We start from the raw sequence: 19,814 nt of genomic DNA on the forward strand, positions 1-19,814 counted from the left end.
ATTATAATATCTGAATATGTAGTTCAAAGAATTGACATTGGATATGTGGGACAGCATTTAACCTTTATTTTACAACTATTGCAATTATGGTTGTCTTTGGTCAGAATTGATGTACAGAATTTGTGGCATTCACCTTTCCATTTGTTAAGCTTGATATTTTGTCCTGAGCTGATTTGTACACATGCAAGGGATGGCTGGTTATGGTATGTCTTGCTGGAAATTCCAATTTCTCCAAATTATAACCATGAATTGTCGTTTATTTTCAAGATCTTGATGATGCCCAAATTTTGGCTCGGCCTACTCGAATAAGGCATTATTCTCAGAGTGAAGAAAACACCTCTGAAGTATTTAGCACTGTACGTGAAGAGCAGCCAATGCCACGAAGCAGCAGCACGTCTGATATAATGGAACCGTTCATAGCTGAACGAGCTAAAGGTGCAGTTCCTGTCATTGACAGCTCATCAGTTCCTTCAAGTTTGCAAAGTTCTGCTGAGGTGTTCTCGTTATCTAGGTCCACTGAAAGTCATTTCACAGATGCGCACAATACAGAACATTCTCTGGAAGTTGGTGATAATATTTATGATCATCTTTGTCACCTTGTAGGGGATATAGAAACAATAACTTCCTATTATGAGTGCAGTCAACACATAGTAGATGATAGTGAGGCAGATTTGCTGTCTTCCATACGCAAATATTTTAATGAGTCTACTGAAGAAATGGAACACACCAAACATAAATCGGGAGAGGATGCAAATGGCATTTCCTTAAATGAAAATGTTGAGTTAATGGTAGGTGAGACCGATCTAGATTATATAAGGCAAGTAAAAATGTGTGATATTAGTAGTCAAGATAAGATTTTGGGAGGAAACACTGAAATACAGGTAAAAGTACAGGACCTGGAAAGTTCTGTTCCATATTTAGAAGATGATTATTTGAGTATTACTACATTTTCTGGTAAAGAAAAACAGTTACCAGAAACTAGTATTGAACAGCATAATAACAAGCCACTTGAAAGCTTTGAACAGGGAATTTCATCACAAATGACGTCAGAAAATCCAGATTTCAGACAGAGGCAAAAAGTTCTTATTCGCCAGATGGCAACTGAGGTAGACGGTAGAAAAGTGGTAGCATCAACAGATCAGCAATTTAAAAGGAAACAGCTAGCTGATGCCTCTTGCCAAACCTCTGCAATTGTACAACTTAATAGGATAACTGAAGCATATAGCATGTATTCAAATACGTTTCCACACAGCACCACAATTACTGACCCACTTAAAGCTTTAAGTGCACAAAAGTCTTCAGCTAACCAAGAAATCACTGTTGCAGCAACACCAGAACTGCAGTACTTGAGCATAGCAAATAAGAAAAAAAATAACAATATGCATGTTAGTTTTAGGCCATCTACTGAGTCTGTACAATTCCACAGTCAGTTGGACAGTAAGGAAGCTCATTGGAAGTTGAGACTTCGAAGACTTGGTGGTTTCAGCAGTGGCTCTTCTGCACCAACTGATTCAGTGAAACCTGGTGTCTATAGACCTCTTGACACTAGAGTTTCTCATAATGAATATAAGAATCGGAAGTCAACATTGATTACTGCTGCAAGTACTCCAGTGCTGAAGGGAAGTACAGGTGATAGTCAGGGAATTGATCATGGAACACTTAGGTCATGTAGCTTACAGGAACCAATACAGCAACAGAGTTCCCTCGGTGGTGTTTACAGAACTGTTGTACACGCTTTTTCAAAGTCGAAAGCAAATGTTTCCCCACAGAGGCAGAGAAAAGTACCAGCAGAGGCTCCACTGAGGGATCTTTACAGTCATGTTTTGGGATATTTTGGAAGGAAAGTTGCAGGTGAGCACTAACAGTGTGCAACGCACCAAGGAGCACCTGTTTGGCTTGATGCAACTGAAAAGCTTTAAGCAATCAAACAGCTTGGAAATGATCACTGCTTTTTCTTTATTGGTCTTGCATGCATTTTTAATTAGCTGGTATGTCCTGGCAAATATTTTGTTTACCCCTGCCTACCTTCCAAACCTATACTAATGTCTCCCTTTTATGTATGCAGGTTTTCAGTTGTTAATCTTTGACAGTGAAATTGTTTGTGGTTGGCTATGGTAGCAAGATGAATTTGCATTTATCCTTTTTAGATTATTTTAAACATTTTCAGCATGAGGGGACAGACTTTTCAAGTATAATGTCCTCGTAGAGTCTTGCATTGAGAAGTTACTTGTGTTTGTAAAGGTGTATTTCACCTTTTGACTTTCACGGAAATAAAATTGCACAATGAAACCAGTTAAAATGAAAACATTTTAAAGTATGGTAGTAGAAAAATAATTTATTGTATATTGAATAAAAATATGTTGACAGTTTAGACTGTGTAATAAAATTCCTCTTTTATCAAAGATTAAAAATTGTTAACCTCTACTAATCTTTTAATGTAAGGTATGCTAATGCTAACTTGAGATTACTTCTAATGCATACAGTAAGGTTAGGACACTTCAGATCTTGGGGAACTGCATGATTGGGCAAGTAACCCTTGCAATGCTAATTTCCTTTTATTGCTTTGATCAGTACATTTATTATGTTTCTTTGTTGATTACAAAGTTGTGTTATTGTGATTTAAATGCCTTATTTGCTTTCAGTCAACAAGGAAGACCATAATCAAAAACCCCGACCCTTCAGCACTGATATTGGCAATAGTAATCCCAACATCAGTGATCTTATGGATGAGTTTATAGCAGAACGATTGCGAACTGGCACTTCTGTGGTAAGTCCGCTTACTTTCTTGTCTTGTGCATTTTATAGCTACTAGTTGCAATTCCTTCTATTATGTATACTTTCTACATTACTCTTCTGCAACCAAGCATGAAGAAGTGAGTATGATTCAGCAACAGGTTGTTTTTTCACATGATCATATTATGTAAACAATTAACGGTCACTGTACACTGCTTTTCTCAAAATTGATATTAATTGGTCATCAGTGAAATTAGCAAATTTTAGTAAACTCCAGAAGCTTTACTCGCAGGGTATTTTTAAATTCTGGTGGAGCCGCTTATGTAATCATTCCAATCAATGACTCATGGAATGTGCTCAATGGAAGTGCTAATAGTGAGAACATGAAAATGGAATTCATGTTTATTAAGTGTGTAATTGACATTCATTTATTTGTTTTAGTGCAACATAAGAAATGGACAGCAACTTTGACATTGTATGTTTTTCAGTTTTTAAGAGTTAATAGTGTCCTGTCCAAATGGACGTCATGTCAGAAAATAGAGCATGTTGAGAAGTAATCAAGTGCCTTTAACAGGTCGGGAACAAAGTTAGCAAAAGAAGGTAGAAATTAAAAGTAATTTGAAGTGATGCAAATTGACAAAATTGAAATTTTGAATGATCCACTCATATCAAAAATTGATTTGTTTTAATGCTTATTTTCTATTTTTATAGAACAATACTTATATTTCTTTTTAAAAAATGCAGACAACTTTAGAGATTGAAAATTATTTATTCTCTCCTACCCAAAGTCTCAGATACAAAAATAATATAACTTTTTCTTTTAAAAGATTTGTGTAATCTGTTAGCCTTACCCACTATGTTGCTTATTTTGTTGTGGACCATAACACTTTGTTTAGTTGGCAGTAATACAACAGTGTGGTGCTGGAAAAGCACAGCAGGTCAAGCAGCATCCAAGGGGCTTATGTCCAAAACGTTGACTGTCCTTCTCCTCAGATGCTACCCGATTTGCTGTGCTTTTCTAGTGTCACACGTTTCGACTCTGACTCTTGAGGATCAGCAGTCCTCACTTTCTCCGAGTAATACAGCAGTCTCCTGTGCCTGTACTTTTATTTCTATTTCTTGATAATGATTTTAAAGCATAGCAAGTAGAGCTCTTTTTAAAATGCAATATTGATACTCCAACTTTATAAGTTGATCTTTTGTCTCATCTTTTCTGTTCTGGAGATGTTTAGTTTTTCTGGGCAACTTCCAAGAATATAATAAATTTTTGAGCATTTTGTCAATTCTACCTAAATCATGCACAAGGAATAATGAGCACCTGTAAATTATAACCAAGAATACATAATTCAATATAGATCAAAGATTATGAATCTGAACTTTTCTGACATTAACAATTAATATTGCAGTGATCTGCAATGTTTACCCACTAAGCCAATGGATTCCTTCACTTAAAATCCAAATTAAAATTTTATTTCACATTTCAAATCAATGCACATGAATTGGTTTTGTTATAATTTGATTTCGTTCCAAACAGAGCTTTTGCAAATTTATCTGACAGTTTGTGTTGTAGTGTTACCTTGTTATTGAAGTTAAACGAGGGAGCCATTGAATGAGTTATTGACCAATAGGTCTGAAGGTGAAAATTGTTGCAACTGAAGCAGTTAACACTATTAATAACAATTACTTAGATTTATAACACTCCTTTTTAAATATCATAAAAAAATCACTGAATTGATTATTAAATCAATAAATTATCTTATTAGATTTATTTTCCTCCTCAGCTGGAACGTAATTAAGCTATGCCAGCTTTTTCAATTTGAAAGTGGTAAAAAGAACATAATTTTTTTTGTATTAGAATGTTTTGAGAAGAGGAAGTAGTCCTGGTAGTTTGGAAGTGCCAAAAGATCTTCCTGATTTGTTGAACCGACAGAACCAGACCAGACCAGTAGATGACCCAGGCATCCCATCCGAATGGACTTCCCCGGCCAGTGCTGGAAGTAGTGATCTCATTAGTTCTGACAGCCATTCGGATTCTTTCAATGCTTTCCAATATGATGGACGTAAATTTGAGGGTAAGTATTTACTCACTGTGGTAAACTGCATGATCTACTTTACCTTTGAAATAAATTTATGAATTTCGATGTAAATAACTTTAGTTCTGGATTGATATAATTTATGATAATTTAAATCTCCTTTGATTTTTAGAAGTGAATCCAAATTTCATCCACCTTGATGTAGTGAGAAACTTCTCTCTTACGCAGCTATTTAATGTACTGTCAATGTACCATGTGACTGGGATATTTACTGAACTTTTCATCTCATTCAAAGAGGCCATTTAGATATACAATGTTTCGCAAAAAGTTGAAGTGGTGAATGTCTATTTCACCATACATCTTCTCTCGATGCATCGCTTGCCAATATTTGATATTCACTTTGTGTGCCAAGCAAGAAAGAATTATGCTACTCATTGAAGTGTCCTGTACATTTTATAGGAGTCAAACAATTTTAATTGAATTGGTTAAACTGCATTTAGTAAATGAATTGAAATGTTATCTTGATGCAAATAAATGCTGCATGTAGGTCTCGACATGATGCACATGGAAGATCTGGAGTTTGCATTAACTGAAATGTAAGATTTAAGTCAATTATAATTCTCGAGTGAGCTGGGCAAATCAATATTCAGAAGGGGATAATAGATTCCAACTAGTTACTAACATGCCAGGTGGAGGCTTTTCTTTACAATATTCACAGAATTCATTTGGTTAACCAGATTAATACAAAAATGGGTTTCTTAACAAAAGTAATAAAAATAAATGACTGTGAATGCTGGAAATCTGAAAAAAAGCAATGAGAGAGAAACTCAACAGGTCTAGCAATATCTGTGTAGAGGGAAACACAGTTAATGTTTCAAGCCTGATACGCCATTTCTTCAGTTTGGTTCAGAATCAAAATGTCAACTCTATTTCTCTCTCTACACATGGTGCCAACCCTACTGAGCTTCTCCAGCATTTTCTGTGTTTTGTTTAGCAAAGATAGTTGTAAAGAATCCACTTCAACCACTAGCTTATGCCCCCTGGCCCACTGTGGCACTGTCCTTTGATATGTTTTGTCGGCTAAAGTCAAGTTATTGCTTATTAACTCTTGCTTGCCCCTATCTCTGCATTATCACTGGAGTCCCTGAACATCAAGCAGTGCATCATATTCTCTGATTGTTTAAGTGCATCATAATTAATGTCTGGTTTCTTAAGGTCTTCTTGCCAATGTTATTGCATGTTACTTTTCCGGCTGGTTCATTATGGTCTCAATGACTTGTGAGATCGTTATTTTCCATAACTTTTTTCTTGTTATTTCATTAAATTTCACAGTTTTCGCTCGAGATGTAGGAACAACTAGCAATGCTTTCTTTGCCCATTTTGTTTGGAATGAAATGCGTGTTGTCACATTTGTTGGCTTTTGCCCGAAACGTCGATTTCGCTGCACTTTGAATGCTGCTTGAACTGCTGTGCTCTTCCAGCACCACTCATCCAGAATCTGGTTTCCAGCATCTGCAGACATTGTTTTTACCACGTTTTTTTTAATAACAGAGCTCATTGCCCCAAGTGACTTTCTGGGCATCTGTGTATGTTGCAGAGTTATCTTTAGATCAGATACATATCAGTATGTTTTTTGACAAATGACCAATCTGCTGTTGTGCACTTTTAATTATGGCTGTTGGTGCTTGGCCTTGGCTTAGAGTTATAGAGATGTACAGCATGGAAACAGATCTTTTGGTCCAATTCGTCCATACTGACCAGCTATCCTAACCTAACCTAGTCCTATTTGCCAGCACTTGGCCCATATCCCTCTAAACCCTTCCTATTCATATACCCATCCAGAGACCTTTTAAATGTTGTAATTGTACCACCCTCCACCACTTCCTGTGGCAGCTCATTCCATCCACTCACCACCCCTGCATGAAAAAGTTGCCCCTTCAGTCCCTTTTAAATTTTTTCCCTCTCACCCTAAACCTATGCCCCTTCACTGTGGACTTCCCCAACCCAGGGAAAAGACCTTGTCTATTTATCCTATTCATGCCCTCATGATTTTATAAACCTCTATAAGATCACTCCTCAGCCTCCGACGCTCCAGGGAAAACAGCCCCAACCTGTTCAGCCTCTTCCTGTAGCTCAAATCCTCCAACCCTGGCAACATCTTTGTAAAATCTTTTCTGAACCCTTTCAAGTTTCACAACATCTTTCAGATAGGAGGGAGATCAGAATTATCCACAATATTCCAAAAGTGGCCTAACCCAATGTCCTGTACAGCTGCAACATGACCTCAACTCCAATACTCAATACTCTGACCAATAAAAGAAAGAATAGGCATTGGGGCGTAGTATTAGCATGGATGGAGGATTAGTTGACTAATAGGTAGCAAACAGTGGGGATAAATGAGTGCTCTTCTGGCTGGCAAACAGTGACGAGTGATGTGCCTCAGGGATTAGTGTTGGGACCGCAATTATTTACAATTTATATAAATGATTTGCAGTTGAGGGGCATGTGTATGATGTCAAAGTTTGCAGATGACACGAAGATGAGTGGCAGAGCAAAGTGCAGAGGACTGTGAAACTTTGCAGAGGAACATGGATATACTGAGTGAGTGGGCAAAGGTCTGGCAGATGGAATACAATGCTAATAAATGTGAAGTCATACATTTTGATAGAAGTAACAGTGAAAAAGATTATTACTTGAATGGTAAAACGTTGCAGCATGCTGCTATGTAGGGGGACCTGTGTGGCCTTGTGCATGAATCATAGAAGGTTGATCTGCAGGTACATCAAGTAATTAGGAAGGCAAATGGAATTTTGTCCTTCATTGCTAAAGGGGTTGACATTAAAAGCAGAGAGGTAATGTTGCAGGAATGCAAGGTGCTGATAAGGCCATACCTGGAGTACTGTGTGCAGTTTTTGTCGTCTTACTTGAGCAAGGATTTGCTGACGCTGAAGAGGGTGCAAAGGAGGTTCACTAGCTTGATTCCGGAGTTTAGGGGGTTGGTTTATGAGGAGAGACTAAGTAGTTTGGGAATATATTAATTGGAATTCAGAAGAATGAGGGAGGATATCATAGAAACATTTAAAATTATGAAGGAAATCAATAAAGTTGATTTATATAGGATATTTCCACTAGCAGGTGAAGCTAGGACAAGAGGGTATAGCCTCAAAATTAGGAGGAGCAGATTTAGGACTGAATTGAAAAGGAACTTCTTCATCCAGAGGGTTGTTAATCTATGGAATTCCTTGCCCAGGGAAGTAGTTGAAGCTACTTCAGTAAACACTTTTAATGCTAAGGTTTATTTTGAAAAATAAAGGAATTAAGGGATGCAGTGAGAGCATGGGTAAGTGGAGCTAAATCCTTGACAGGATTAGCTATGATCTTATTGAATGGCGGAGCAGGCTCAAAGGGCCGGATGGCCTACTCCTGCTTCTAGTTCTTAGGTACTAAACACCTTCTTTACTATCCACTTTCAAAGAATATGAACCTGTACTCCAAGGTCTCCTTGTTCACTCCCCTGGATCTTATAGAATAGGGGAGGTATAGAAGTCCTGCTATGATTTGCCTTTCCAAAGTGTAGCACCTCACATTTATCTAAATTAAACTCCATCTGCCACTCCTCAGCCCATTGGCCCATTTGATCAGGATCCTATTGTACTCTGAGGTAACTTCCTTCACTGTTCACTACACCTCCAATTTGGTGTCATCTGCAAACTTAGTACCTATACCTCCTTTGTTCACATTCAAATCATTTATATAAATGACAAAAAGCAGCGGATCCAGCACCGATCCTTGTGGCATACCACTGGTCATAGTCCTCCAATTTGAAAGGCAACTCACCAACACCACATGCTGTCTTCTATCTTCGAGCCAGTTCTGTATCTAAATGTTCTCCCTGTAAACCATGAGATCTAACCTTGCTAACCAGTCTACCGTGAGGAACCTTGTCAAGTGCCTTACTGATGTCCAAATAGGTCATGTCCACCGCTCTGCCCTCATCAGTCCCCTTCATTACTACTTCAAAAAATTCAATCAAGTTAATGAGACATGATTTCGCACACACAAAGCCATGTTGACTATCTTTCCAAATACATGTAAATCCTGTCCTTCAGGATTTCCTCCAACAACCTGCCCACCATCAACGTCAGGCTCACCGGTCTATAGTTCCCTGGCTTTTCCTTACCACTTGGCCAACTCCAGTCTTCCTTGCTCCTCATCCGTGACTATCAATAATACAAATATCTCAGCAAAGGGCTTAATCGCATCCCACAGAATTCGCAAGTGTATCTGTTCAGGTCCTGAGGATTTATCCACCTTTAAGCGTTTTAAGACATCCAGCACTACCACCTCTCTAATGTGGAAATTTTTTAAGATGTCACCATCTATTTCCCCACATTCTATATTTCCACGTCCTTCTCCACAGTAGACACTGATGCAAAATACTCGGTTCCTATCTTCCCCCATCTCCAGCAGCTCAATGTGCAGTAATCTGTGAAACTTCGAGAGGCCAAGGCCAAGTAAAAATTAACAATTTTATTTCTTAAAGTATGATAGAGAATAATTAACTAACAGCTATTTACAAGTCCTTTCTCTAACCTATCTTTTACCTTCCTCTTCAACAATACTAGTATGATAAAACCCCAGATTATGATTTACAAAACAAGACTCCTTATCTCAAAACCAGGCAACTTTCAGTTCTCCTCTCTATTCCGATCTCCTTTTCTTCTTGGGGATTCTGCTTTCCAGATTACTGATCATAAAGGTACCTTTAAGAGAGGTTTTTTTGGCCAGTCTCCATGTGCTGGTTTGGCAGTTCTCCTCCCAACAGTTCAATTTCCCTGAATCTTATACCCCCCAGATTGGGTCATTGGTTTTTAAGCTTGTCAAGATATTCATTTCAAACTTGATTGGAATTGGTATTTTTTGGGGATATAATTTAAAATGATCGGCCGAATTCGAATCTGTTTTTGTCTCCAGGCAACCAGCTAATCAAGTTGTTTGATCAAATGTTACGTTATATTTCTTTTCAGACTACTTGGTTCTGTCAGATAGTTCAACTAGCTAATAATTTTCTTAAAGGTAGAGTCCACTCACATCTTCATAACACCTCCCCCTTAAGAAAAAAATGAACCATCAGAATGAAAAGCTGGCTCCTTTTTTCTTTTTTTTTAAAACACATTACCTTAACACACAGATACATTTTATATAAGCTCACCTTAACTTATTCCCATATACCTGTATAGATACAAAACATTAAATAAATGCAAATTTCATCTAAACATTATCAGTTAAATCCACGATAACGCACCTGCGATTACATTCTTATGACCTGCAACATGTATGATTTTTACATTAAAAGTCTGTAACAAAAGACTCCAATGAAATCGTCTCATATTCTTGTCTTTAACACGTTCTAAGAATGTAAGTGGATTGTGATCCATATACACAACCGTCACTGACACATTGTTCATGACCTACACATTAAAATGTTGGAAGGCCAGCATCAAACTCGATAGTTCCTTTTTGATAGTGGAGTATTTCCTCTGGTGGATGTTGATAAAAATGTTTTTATACCTTACTCTGAGTCTTTCGTACCCCTAGGTGACCACCTACAGGTAGTTCATGTGCTACCCATAACACCATCTGTCTGTATGCTACCAGCAATGCAACCTGATGCACTTCAGCCCATTTCTCCTCTGAACTAACCTGCTGTGGTCTCTATTTCTGTCTTAGGATATTATCTTTTAGATAATAACCCTACAGAATATTATCTGCCTCCTTTGCAGAGTACGCATCCACATATATATCTTGTATCATCTTACTATTGCAAGTTTCTTAATCTTTCAAGAGTAATCACTTCTGTTGACCCTCTACCTGATCAGGTTTTTCCTGCACCATTATGTTCAACAGGTATCTGCTAACTGAGCCTCAACTCCTTCATCTTTCTCTTAACTCACAGGACAAAGTGAAAAGTAATGATAGTAGGATCTGGTTACTACACAGTCTGAGAAAATACCAGAATATTTCCGTTTTAACTCCTCAGTTTCTAGGTCTTTCTTGGACTTCTCCACGACAAGCAATGTCATTCCCATCTTGGATCCTGCGAATTCATTCCCAAGAACAAACTGAATTCCTGGAATTGACACCATGTCAATCACTCCCACTTAACCTCCCCAGTGTTGTGTTGGCACTCCAACCTGATCTTACATAGGGGAATACTAAATTTCTGTCCATCTATCCCACAAATTACCACACTCTCAGGTAATAGATCAGATAGGTTGCATATTTGCTCATCTCTTAGTATCAGTGGCTGCTTAGATCCTGTATCTCTCAAAGTTATAATTTCTTGTTCTTCTACCCCCTGTTCTTTCTGAGTAAACTTTATCCACAGAGGCGGATTCTTTGTAGAGATCAGGTACTAACTCCATGCCCAGCCCCTGCCTAGGCTGTATACTCTCCTGCAGCTCCTTGGCTCTTCTTGGGGTCTTTGTTACTACCTTCACTAATATCTCTGGCTGAGCTTCTTTTACCACATCTTTTCCTACAGTGTCTTTCTTTAACGAGCGGCACTGTGACTTTACGTGTTCCACTTTACCATAGTGGAATCCCTGTGGCCTTTCCCTTCTTTTCTTGGGCTTCTTTTTATCCTGTGGTAAGTTCTTATCAGTGCTCTCTACTTTTGATTTTGTAGTGTAGGATCTCCCCTTCTCTCAACTTCTATCTCCTATAGGACTGAAATTCTGGCAGGAAGCTTATGCACCAATGTGTATTCATGTGCCAATTCTGCTGCCCTTTTCTGAACTCCATGTGAATTCCTACCATCTCTGGAAGTGAGTTTTCAAACTCCTCCAGCAGAATAATCTCTCGTAGAGCCTCAAAGGTCCAATCTATTTTCAAAGCATGCACCCATCTATCAAAATGACTGTTTAATTTTTTTCCAACTCAACATAAATCTGACCTGGTTTCTCCTTTGTGTTTCTGAACCACTGTCTATATGCTTCTACTACCAATTCATAAACACTTAAAATTGCCTGTTTGACCTCTTTTGACAGTGCAGCAATTACCTCACTAGCTCTGCCTGCCAATTTAGTCTGAAGTAGCATTATTCATAAATTCTCAGATCACTCCATCTGCTTCGACAATTTTTCAGATGAAATAAAGAAGGCTTCAACATCTTTCTCATCAAAATGTAGCAAAGTTTTGACATGTTTATATATATCACTACCTTCTCTTTTAATCTCCATCCTGTTAACTTGACTTTTTGCTGACTAAGTTGCAACTTTTGAAATTCTCTCTTTCTTTCTCGCTCCTCTCTCTTTCTCTTTCTCTCTATCTTTCTTCTCTCTCTGTTTGCTCATCTAAGAACCTTCTCTCTCTTTTTCCTTTCTCCCTCTCTTTTCTCTGTCTCTTTCTTTCATCTCTCTCTCTCTTTCTCCCCCTTTTCTATCTTCTAACTCCATTTTCTTCAATTTAAGTTTTTCTACCTCTGCTGCACTTGTCTGTTTCTCCGATACACCAAATTGTGTGAGTACCTTCTTTACAATTTCAGCTTTACTTTTGTCCTTGGTTAAACCCAAATCTAACTTAAGTATGGCCTTTTTCTTTCCTTCTAAACTTCCTTAGCAAATTTGAGAATCATCTTCAAACCCCAGAGCATCTTTAGCAATTTGTCTCACTTTTAATTTAATCAATGACTATCAATCAAATCACTAAAATTAAACAAATTGCCTCACCTACGTTTTACTTAACGATCTAGGACACTAACCTGTGTTTAAATCTGCTGGGATTTTGCGTACCCCCAAATCTATTCAAATCTGTCTAAACCAGTTCAAATCACAAATTCAACACCCAAATTGTTCAAATAACAGACAAAAGCCTCACAAACTTCACAGCACAGTGATGAGCCCCCATAATGTTACAACATGGGTTAAACCCTCCTGCTTAACTTAAACCAGCAACACAGAATAGATTTATCCCATGCAGTAATAAGTGAAAATTCGAGAGGCCAAGAAGTATTTAAAGTAAAAATTAACAACTTTATTTCTTAAAGTATGACAGAGAATAATTGACTAACAGCTATTTACAACTCCTTCCTCTAACGTATTTTTTACTTTCCCTTCTATAATACTAGTCTGATAAAACCCCCGATTAAGGTTTAGTGAAAAATTCAAATTTCAAAACCAGCCAGCGGTTGAATCTTCTTTTTATATCTTCCTCTGTGGATTTGCTCTCCAGGTCAGTGTTGATGTTTTTCTGTGTGAAAATTCCTTCTCTAGACAGAGAGTTCTCACTCACAGCCGACATTTGTTGGTCCTTTGGCAGATCTCCCCCCAACTGTTCAATTTTTTCCGGTCTTATACCCCCAAAGCATCGGATTGTCTCATTGGCTTTTATTATTATCAATATACTAAATCCAAACTTGATTGAAGTTTGGGGTTTTTTTTAGGTATAATTTAAATTGATTGACCTAATTCAAATTTGTTTTTGTCTCCTGGCAACCATCTACACTAGCTGCTGAACCACATGTTACATTGTATTATATTCAGAACACTTGGTGCTGTCAGATAGTTCTGCTAGCTTTTCTCTCTTAAAGGTACAGTGCACCCACATCTTTATAAGAAGTGATATGGGCCAAATGCTGACAAATGGGACTAGATTAGGTTAGAATATCTAGTTGGCATGAACAAGATGAACTGAAGAGTCTGTTTTTGTGCTGTAGATCTCTATGACTCTGTGACCAAAGTGTCCTTGTGCACTAGTTGCTGTAAGTAAGCACGCAGGTGTAGCAAGCAGTAAATACGGATAACTGTATGTTGGCCTTCATATTGAGAGAGTTGGAGTACAGGAACAAGGATGTGTTCTGCAATTATCTGCACATCTGGAATGTTGGATACAGGTGTGGTCTCCATCTCTGAGAAAGGATGTTCTTGCTATAGAATGAGTGCAGCGAATGTTTACCAAATTGATTCCTGGGATGGCAGAACTGCCATGTAGGCAAGATTTTAGTTGGTTAGGATTGTATTCACTTGAGTTTAGAAACCTATAAAATTCTAACAGGACTACCCTGGTAAATGAAAGAAGATGTTCCCGATGGTGGGAGCATCCAGAATCAAGGGGTATAGATTAAGGATAAGGGGTAAACCTAGGACTAAGATGAGGGTAAATTTCTTCACCAGAGAGTAGTGAGCCTGTGAAATTCACTACCACAGAATGCGGTTCAGGCCAAAACATTGAGTGTTTTCAAGTTGAAGGTAGATATAGCTGTTGTGACTAAAAGGATTAAGGGTTATAGGGAGGGAGGGTGGGCTTACAGTTTTGAGCTCATGATCATCCTGAGTGTTAGAGCAGGCTTGAAGGGTCAAATGGTGTTCTCCTCCCATCTTCTGTGTTTGTGTAAGCCTCGCCTTTGAACTAAGTGGCTTGCCAGACCATTTCAAAGGGCTGTTAAGAGTCTCCTTATTGCTGTGAACCTAGAGTCACATGTAGGCAGGACTAGGCAAGGGTGGCAGATTTCCATCCTTGAATGTTAGCAAACTAGACGGGGTTTTACAACAGTTGGCAATAATTGCATAGTCGTCATTAGGCTGATTATTTCTTTGATTCCAGTCTTCAGTTCACCATCTGTCTTTGGGAACATTCGAGCCAATGTTCCCAGAACATTAAGCTGGGTTTCTGCATTCCTAATCTAGTGACGTTACCACTTCACCAGTGCCACCCCACCTCATAGAAATGTGAGCAGATTGCTTTGCCTTCAGCAGAACTCTTTGTTTCTTTAAATCATATCAATAAAATCCACTTCTAATGGCATTTTTTTTACCCTTTTGCCAGGTTTTTAACTCCTTTACAAGCTTGCAAATTGATCAGTCATTGTCCAAGTTTTTTTTTTAAAAAACTATAATCTCTGACCTTTCCTTTAAATCAACCTATTTTCATAATCAACCTGTTCAGAGATGTTATTACGTACCTTTGAAAGAGGTGGAACTTGAACCCAGGTTGCTTAGTTCAAGGGTAAGAACAGTACCACAAGAGGGCTCCAAACTCTGACTTTGTAAAATAGGCAGTTTAATTAAACCTCGGTTTGTTTGATTTGCCTTTATATTGGTGGTTATTTATTTGTTTCTTAACCATGCTTTTCCGATTTTTTGCACTTAAATTTTAAATTAAAACTAAATTTTTTTTCTGGAATGTATAAATTAGATATTCACAACTGGTAGTGTTGATAGTCAGTTTATTATGATATAGTCAGAACTCATGTATCAACACTGTATAATTAAGTAGAGGCCTATGTGTTTTCAATTCAAGGATAGTTTAAAGGTAATTATATCTTTACTTCTAAAACAGTTCTGTCAAATTATGACTGTTACTTGCAATGTTGCTGAATAAGCCAATGTGCTGTTTAGATATAGAACATAGAATAATACAGCATAAAACAGGCCCTTCGCCCCACGATGTTGTGCCGAACATTTGTCCTAGCTTAAGCACCTATCCGTGTACCTATCCAATTGCTGCTTAAAGGTCACCAATGATTCTGATCAGATATCGTGCTAAGTCAGGTCTGCACAGTCAAGATTTGCACAGTCCTCTCAGTCATATTTTGCCATGTTGTTTTTTTGCTCAAAAGGGGATTCATAATGGTCATCGTTTTTTGTTCTGTGTAGGCTTTAGATTTGGCAGTGAAACCATTTCTACCGTATACACTGAAGCAGATCTAGGACCACTACGGCAAACAGATGCGGAACAAGAATTGGCGAATTTAACTGCTATGCATGTTGATTCTGAAACTAGCAGCCTCAATCTGCAGACCACTTCTGTTGACACAGTTACAATCACAGGTGTGTTGTGCTCGCTGAGAAAAGGTAAAATCAGCTGTTGGTGTTTACCACAGTTCTGTTTTGTTCCTTTTCCAGACACACTTTTATGTTTTTAAAATAATGTTTTTACTTGTAAATAAAAAAAACTTTCATTCAGTTCTTGGGATGTGGGTATCAATGGCAAGGCCAGTGTTACTTGTCTATCCCTAACTGCTTTAGAATGCGTGATGATGAGTAGCCTTGTCAAACTGTTGTACTGTTTGTTGTGTAGACACACTTACAGTGCCTTCAAGTAGTAAGTTCCAGAACTTTGACAAAGTGATATTAAATAAACAACAATGTGGGTGAAGTTGTCATTCCAATGTAGCAATGCAAAGGAATGTTATCATGCTGGTGAGTGAACTGTTCTGAAGGAAAATGGGCATTGAAATCTAAAATGCCAACACATTCCATGACAGAGCACTGCAGGTCCAGTACTTCCAGTCAACTACATAATCAATCCAGTTGTCTTCCAACACCATTTCACCCTTTAGGATGAAATTATTTTAACAAGTTGTTGTGGTCTTATTCTGTTCTTGAGAAATAGGTTTGCTTGCTCTGACACCCCCGGGGGCGAGAGTTAAGTCTCTAAAATGGGAGAAAAAAAAAATTTGCTTTGTCAAGAAAATTTATGGCAGAGGGTATTATAGTGAATGAACATTGGAAATAGCTTTTTAAAAATGAACTAAAATTTGGAGACTGAATAAATACAGTAGTATGAATCGTTTTGTGATATGAATTGCTGGTATGATTGAGTGGAAGAGAAATCAAACAAAGTATTGCATTATTTGTTTGTTTGCTGTGTATTAAATTTTGGCAAAAGGCTGCTAAATCAAGCTCTGCTCTGGCTGAGCATTCCATCTTCTGGGGAGATTATCTGCAAATGTACATTCCCTGTTATTTCACTATAAGCACAACATACTGGAAACACTCAGCAGGTCTGGTAATATGTCTGGAAAGGGAAGCAGAGCTAACATTTCTGGTCTGTGACTTTTATCGGTTCTGATCTACCTTCCTGCATAAATATAGAAGTGTAATGCTATCAAGACAATCCCTCTGCCTTATTGCTCTCAAGGTAGCCATGATGTGGAGGTGCCAGTGTCGGATTTGGGTGGACAAAGTCAGAAATCTCAGACACCAGGTTATATTCTTACAGGTTGATTTGAAATCACAAGCTTTCGAAGCATTGCTCCTTCGTCAGATGAAGTGAGAGGGAAGCGCTCAGAGCACAGAATATCTGGGCAGAGAGATCAAAGGATCATACAAATGGTGTGAGCAGAGTGCCAAAAAAATTGTCTCTGTAGGTGTCCAAGGGTGTTCAACAGTGTGAGTCGAGTATCAATTGCTGAATAGCATCCGAAAGGATGAACTTTATTCTGATAAAATGAGACAGAGATAATTACAAAAGATTAAAAATACGGTGGTGCTGGAGACAAGCCAAATGTCTAGAATAACATGAAAAACAAACAGAAGCCATTGGAAAGGCCCAGCAGGTCCGGCAGCATCTGTGAGGAAATTCCGGAGGAAGGGTCATCGGACCCGAAATGTTAACTGTGGTTTTTCTTCACGGGTGCCACCAGACCTGCTGAGTGCCCTCCTCCCCCCGGCAACCCCTATAATGACTACACAGTGATATCATCAAGTTTCATTCCCCCATCAGACTTACCATGGACTACTCAATGTCTCATTCTTGGACACATGGATCTCCTTTATGGATGGACACCTCAGTATCTCACTCAACCACAAGCCCACTGATAACCTCACGATGCTGCACTTCTCTAACTTCCACCCTAATCATATTAAAGAAGCTACCCCCTATGGACAAGCCCTGCACATACAGCAGATCTGCTCAGATGAGAATGAACACAATGGACGCCTATAGATTTTGAAGGACGCCCTCATAAGAATGACATACGATGTTCAACTCAACAATCGCCACTTTCGATGTTCTACAGTTATAAAAAACTGCACTGACCTCCTCAAAGGACAGACACAGGATATGACTAATAGAGTACCCTTTGTTGTCCAGTACTGCCCTGGAGCAGAGAGACTATGCCACGTTCTTCGCAGCCTTCAACATGTCATTGATGATGATGATGATGATGATGACGAGCATCTCATCAAGATCATCCCTATGCCTTCAACAATTGCCAAACCTTCAACAGACCATTGTTCATAGCTAACTACCGAGCCTTCAGGACAACATCAACCACAAAACCACCCAACTTCTGCAAGACATGTCAGATTATCAACATAGGCACTACCATCACATGTAGGAACACCACCCACCACGTACACAGTAGATACTCAAGTGACTCTGCCAATGTTGTCTATCACATATGTTGCAGGCAAGGATGCCCCAAGATATGGTATATTGGCATGACCTTGCAGACACTACGACAACGCATGAATGGACACTGCGCGTAACAATTGCCAGACAGGAATGTTCCCTCCCAGTCAGGGAGCACTTTAGCGGTCAGGGTCATTCAGCTCCTGATTTTCAGGTAAACATCCTCCCAAGGTGGCCTCAAGATACAAAACAATGCAGAATCAGTGAGTGAAACTGATAGCCAACTTCCGTATGCATGAAGACAACCTCAACCATGATCTTGGGTTCCTGTTGCACTACATGTGACCCCACCACACTTCTATATCTGTAAAATCTTCCTTACTGTCCTTGATAAATTGTTATGATCTCTCTACCTTAATCAGTTTGTACAATTTTGGTTTACTTATAGCTTTGATTGTCCCCTCTTATACCTGTCATGTTATTCCAGTCAAATAAAAACTGAAAGAACTGCAGGAGCTGTAAATCAGGAGCAAGGGTAAGGGTTGCTTGGGGAAGCTCAGTGGGTCTAGCAGCATTGTGAAGAAAAATTAGAGTTAACATTTCAGGTCCAGTGACTCTTCCTTTGGTGGTTGTTCACACATGCTGCCAGACAAGGGTTCAGAAACGATTTACAAGGATGTTGCCAGGGTTGGAGGATTTAAGCTATAGGGAGAGGCTGAACAGACTGGGGCTGTTTTCCCTGGAGCGTCGGAGGCTGAGGGTTGACCTTATAGAGGTTTACAAAATCATGAGGGGCATGGATAGGATAAATAGGCAAAGTCTTTTCCCTGGGGTCAGGGAGTCCAGAATTAGAAGGCATAGGTTTAAGGTGAGAGGGGAAAGATATAAAAGAGACCTAAGGGGCAACTTTTTCATGCAGAGGGTGGTATGTATATGGAATGAGCTGCCAGAGGATGTGGTGGAGGCTGGTACAATTGGAACATTTAAGAGGTATTTGGATGGGTAAATGAATAGGAAGGGTTTGGAGGGGATATGGGCTGGGTGCTGGCAGGTGGGACTAGATTGGGTTGGGATATCTGGTCAGCGTGGACAAGTTGGACCGAAGGGTCTGTTTCCATGCTGTACATCTCCATGACTCTATGACCTGCTGGGCTTTTCCAGCTGTTTCTGCTTAACTTCCATGTTGTTCCAGTCATTCGGTTTGTCACCACCACTTTATGTTGAATTTTTTGTAATTATCTCTGTTTCATTTAATCAGATTATAGGTCACCCTTCAGTTGTTATTCAGCTATTGACACTTTACTCAAACCTTCTAACACCCTTGGTCACATGCAGAAATTTACTTCCGATATTCCATTCACACCACTTGTATGATTCTTTGATGTCTCCACTCATAAATCCTGTGTTCTGTGTGCTTTCCTCTCACTTCACCTGACAAAGGGGCTACGCTCCAAAAGCTTGAAAGTAGCATAAAATCAATTGCAAGATCCATGCCTGAAGATTCTATTGGGGAGCAATCATGAATCAATTTGAGGGCGGCACGGTGGCACAGTGGTTAGCACTGCTGCCTCACAGCGCCAGGGACCTGGGTTCAATTCCCACCTCAGGCGACTGACTGTGTGGAGTTTGCACGTTCTCCCCGTGTCTGCGTGGGTTTCCTCTGGGTGCTCCGGTTTCCTCCCACAGTCCAAAGATGTGCGGGTCAGGTGAATTGGCCATGCTAAATTGCCCGTAGTGTTAGGTCAGGGGTATATGTAGGGGTATGGGTGGGTTGCGCTTCGGCGGGTCGGTGTGGACTTGTTGGGCCGAAGGGCCTGTTTCCACACTGTAAGTAATCTAAAAAAAATGACATTGAAACCAAATGAGAGCTTTGAAATAGAGACTATTATGCAATTGTTTTCACTAGTGTTT

General features: G+C 39.1%; 1 protein-coding gene across 9 annotated transcripts in view; it reads left to right on the forward strand.

Moving 5' to 3' along the window:
- Positions 1 to 19,814, forward strand: part of ralgapa1 (Ral GTPase activating protein catalytic subunit alpha 1) — a 319,967-nt gene that overhangs the window by 112,361 nt on the left and 187,792 nt on the right. For 7 of the 9 annotated variants that reach the window (XM_060829079.1, XM_060829080.1, XM_060829088.1 and 4 more), the window contains exons 17-20: positions 268 to 1,851; positions 2,643 to 2,767; positions 4,589 to 4,805; positions 15,422 to 15,595. In XM_060829079.1, coding sequence (XP_060685062.1) covers positions 268 to 1,851; positions 2,643 to 2,767; positions 4,589 to 4,805; positions 15,422 to 15,595 — 2,100 coding nt within the window. The remainder of the gene's footprint in view (positions 1 to 267; positions 1,852 to 2,642; positions 2,768 to 4,588; positions 4,806 to 15,421; positions 15,596 to 19,814) is intronic. The other 2 variants (XM_060829081.1, XM_060829087.1) reach the window with 2 other exon arrangements.

The sequence above is a fragment of the Hemiscyllium ocellatum genome, chromosome 8 (genome assembly GCF_020745735.1).
Source record: "Hemiscyllium ocellatum isolate sHemOce1 chromosome 8, sHemOce1.pat.X.cur, whole genome shotgun sequence".
Taxonomy (NCBI): Eukaryota; Metazoa; Chordata; class Chondrichthyes; order Orectolobiformes; family Hemiscylliidae; genus Hemiscyllium; species Hemiscyllium ocellatum.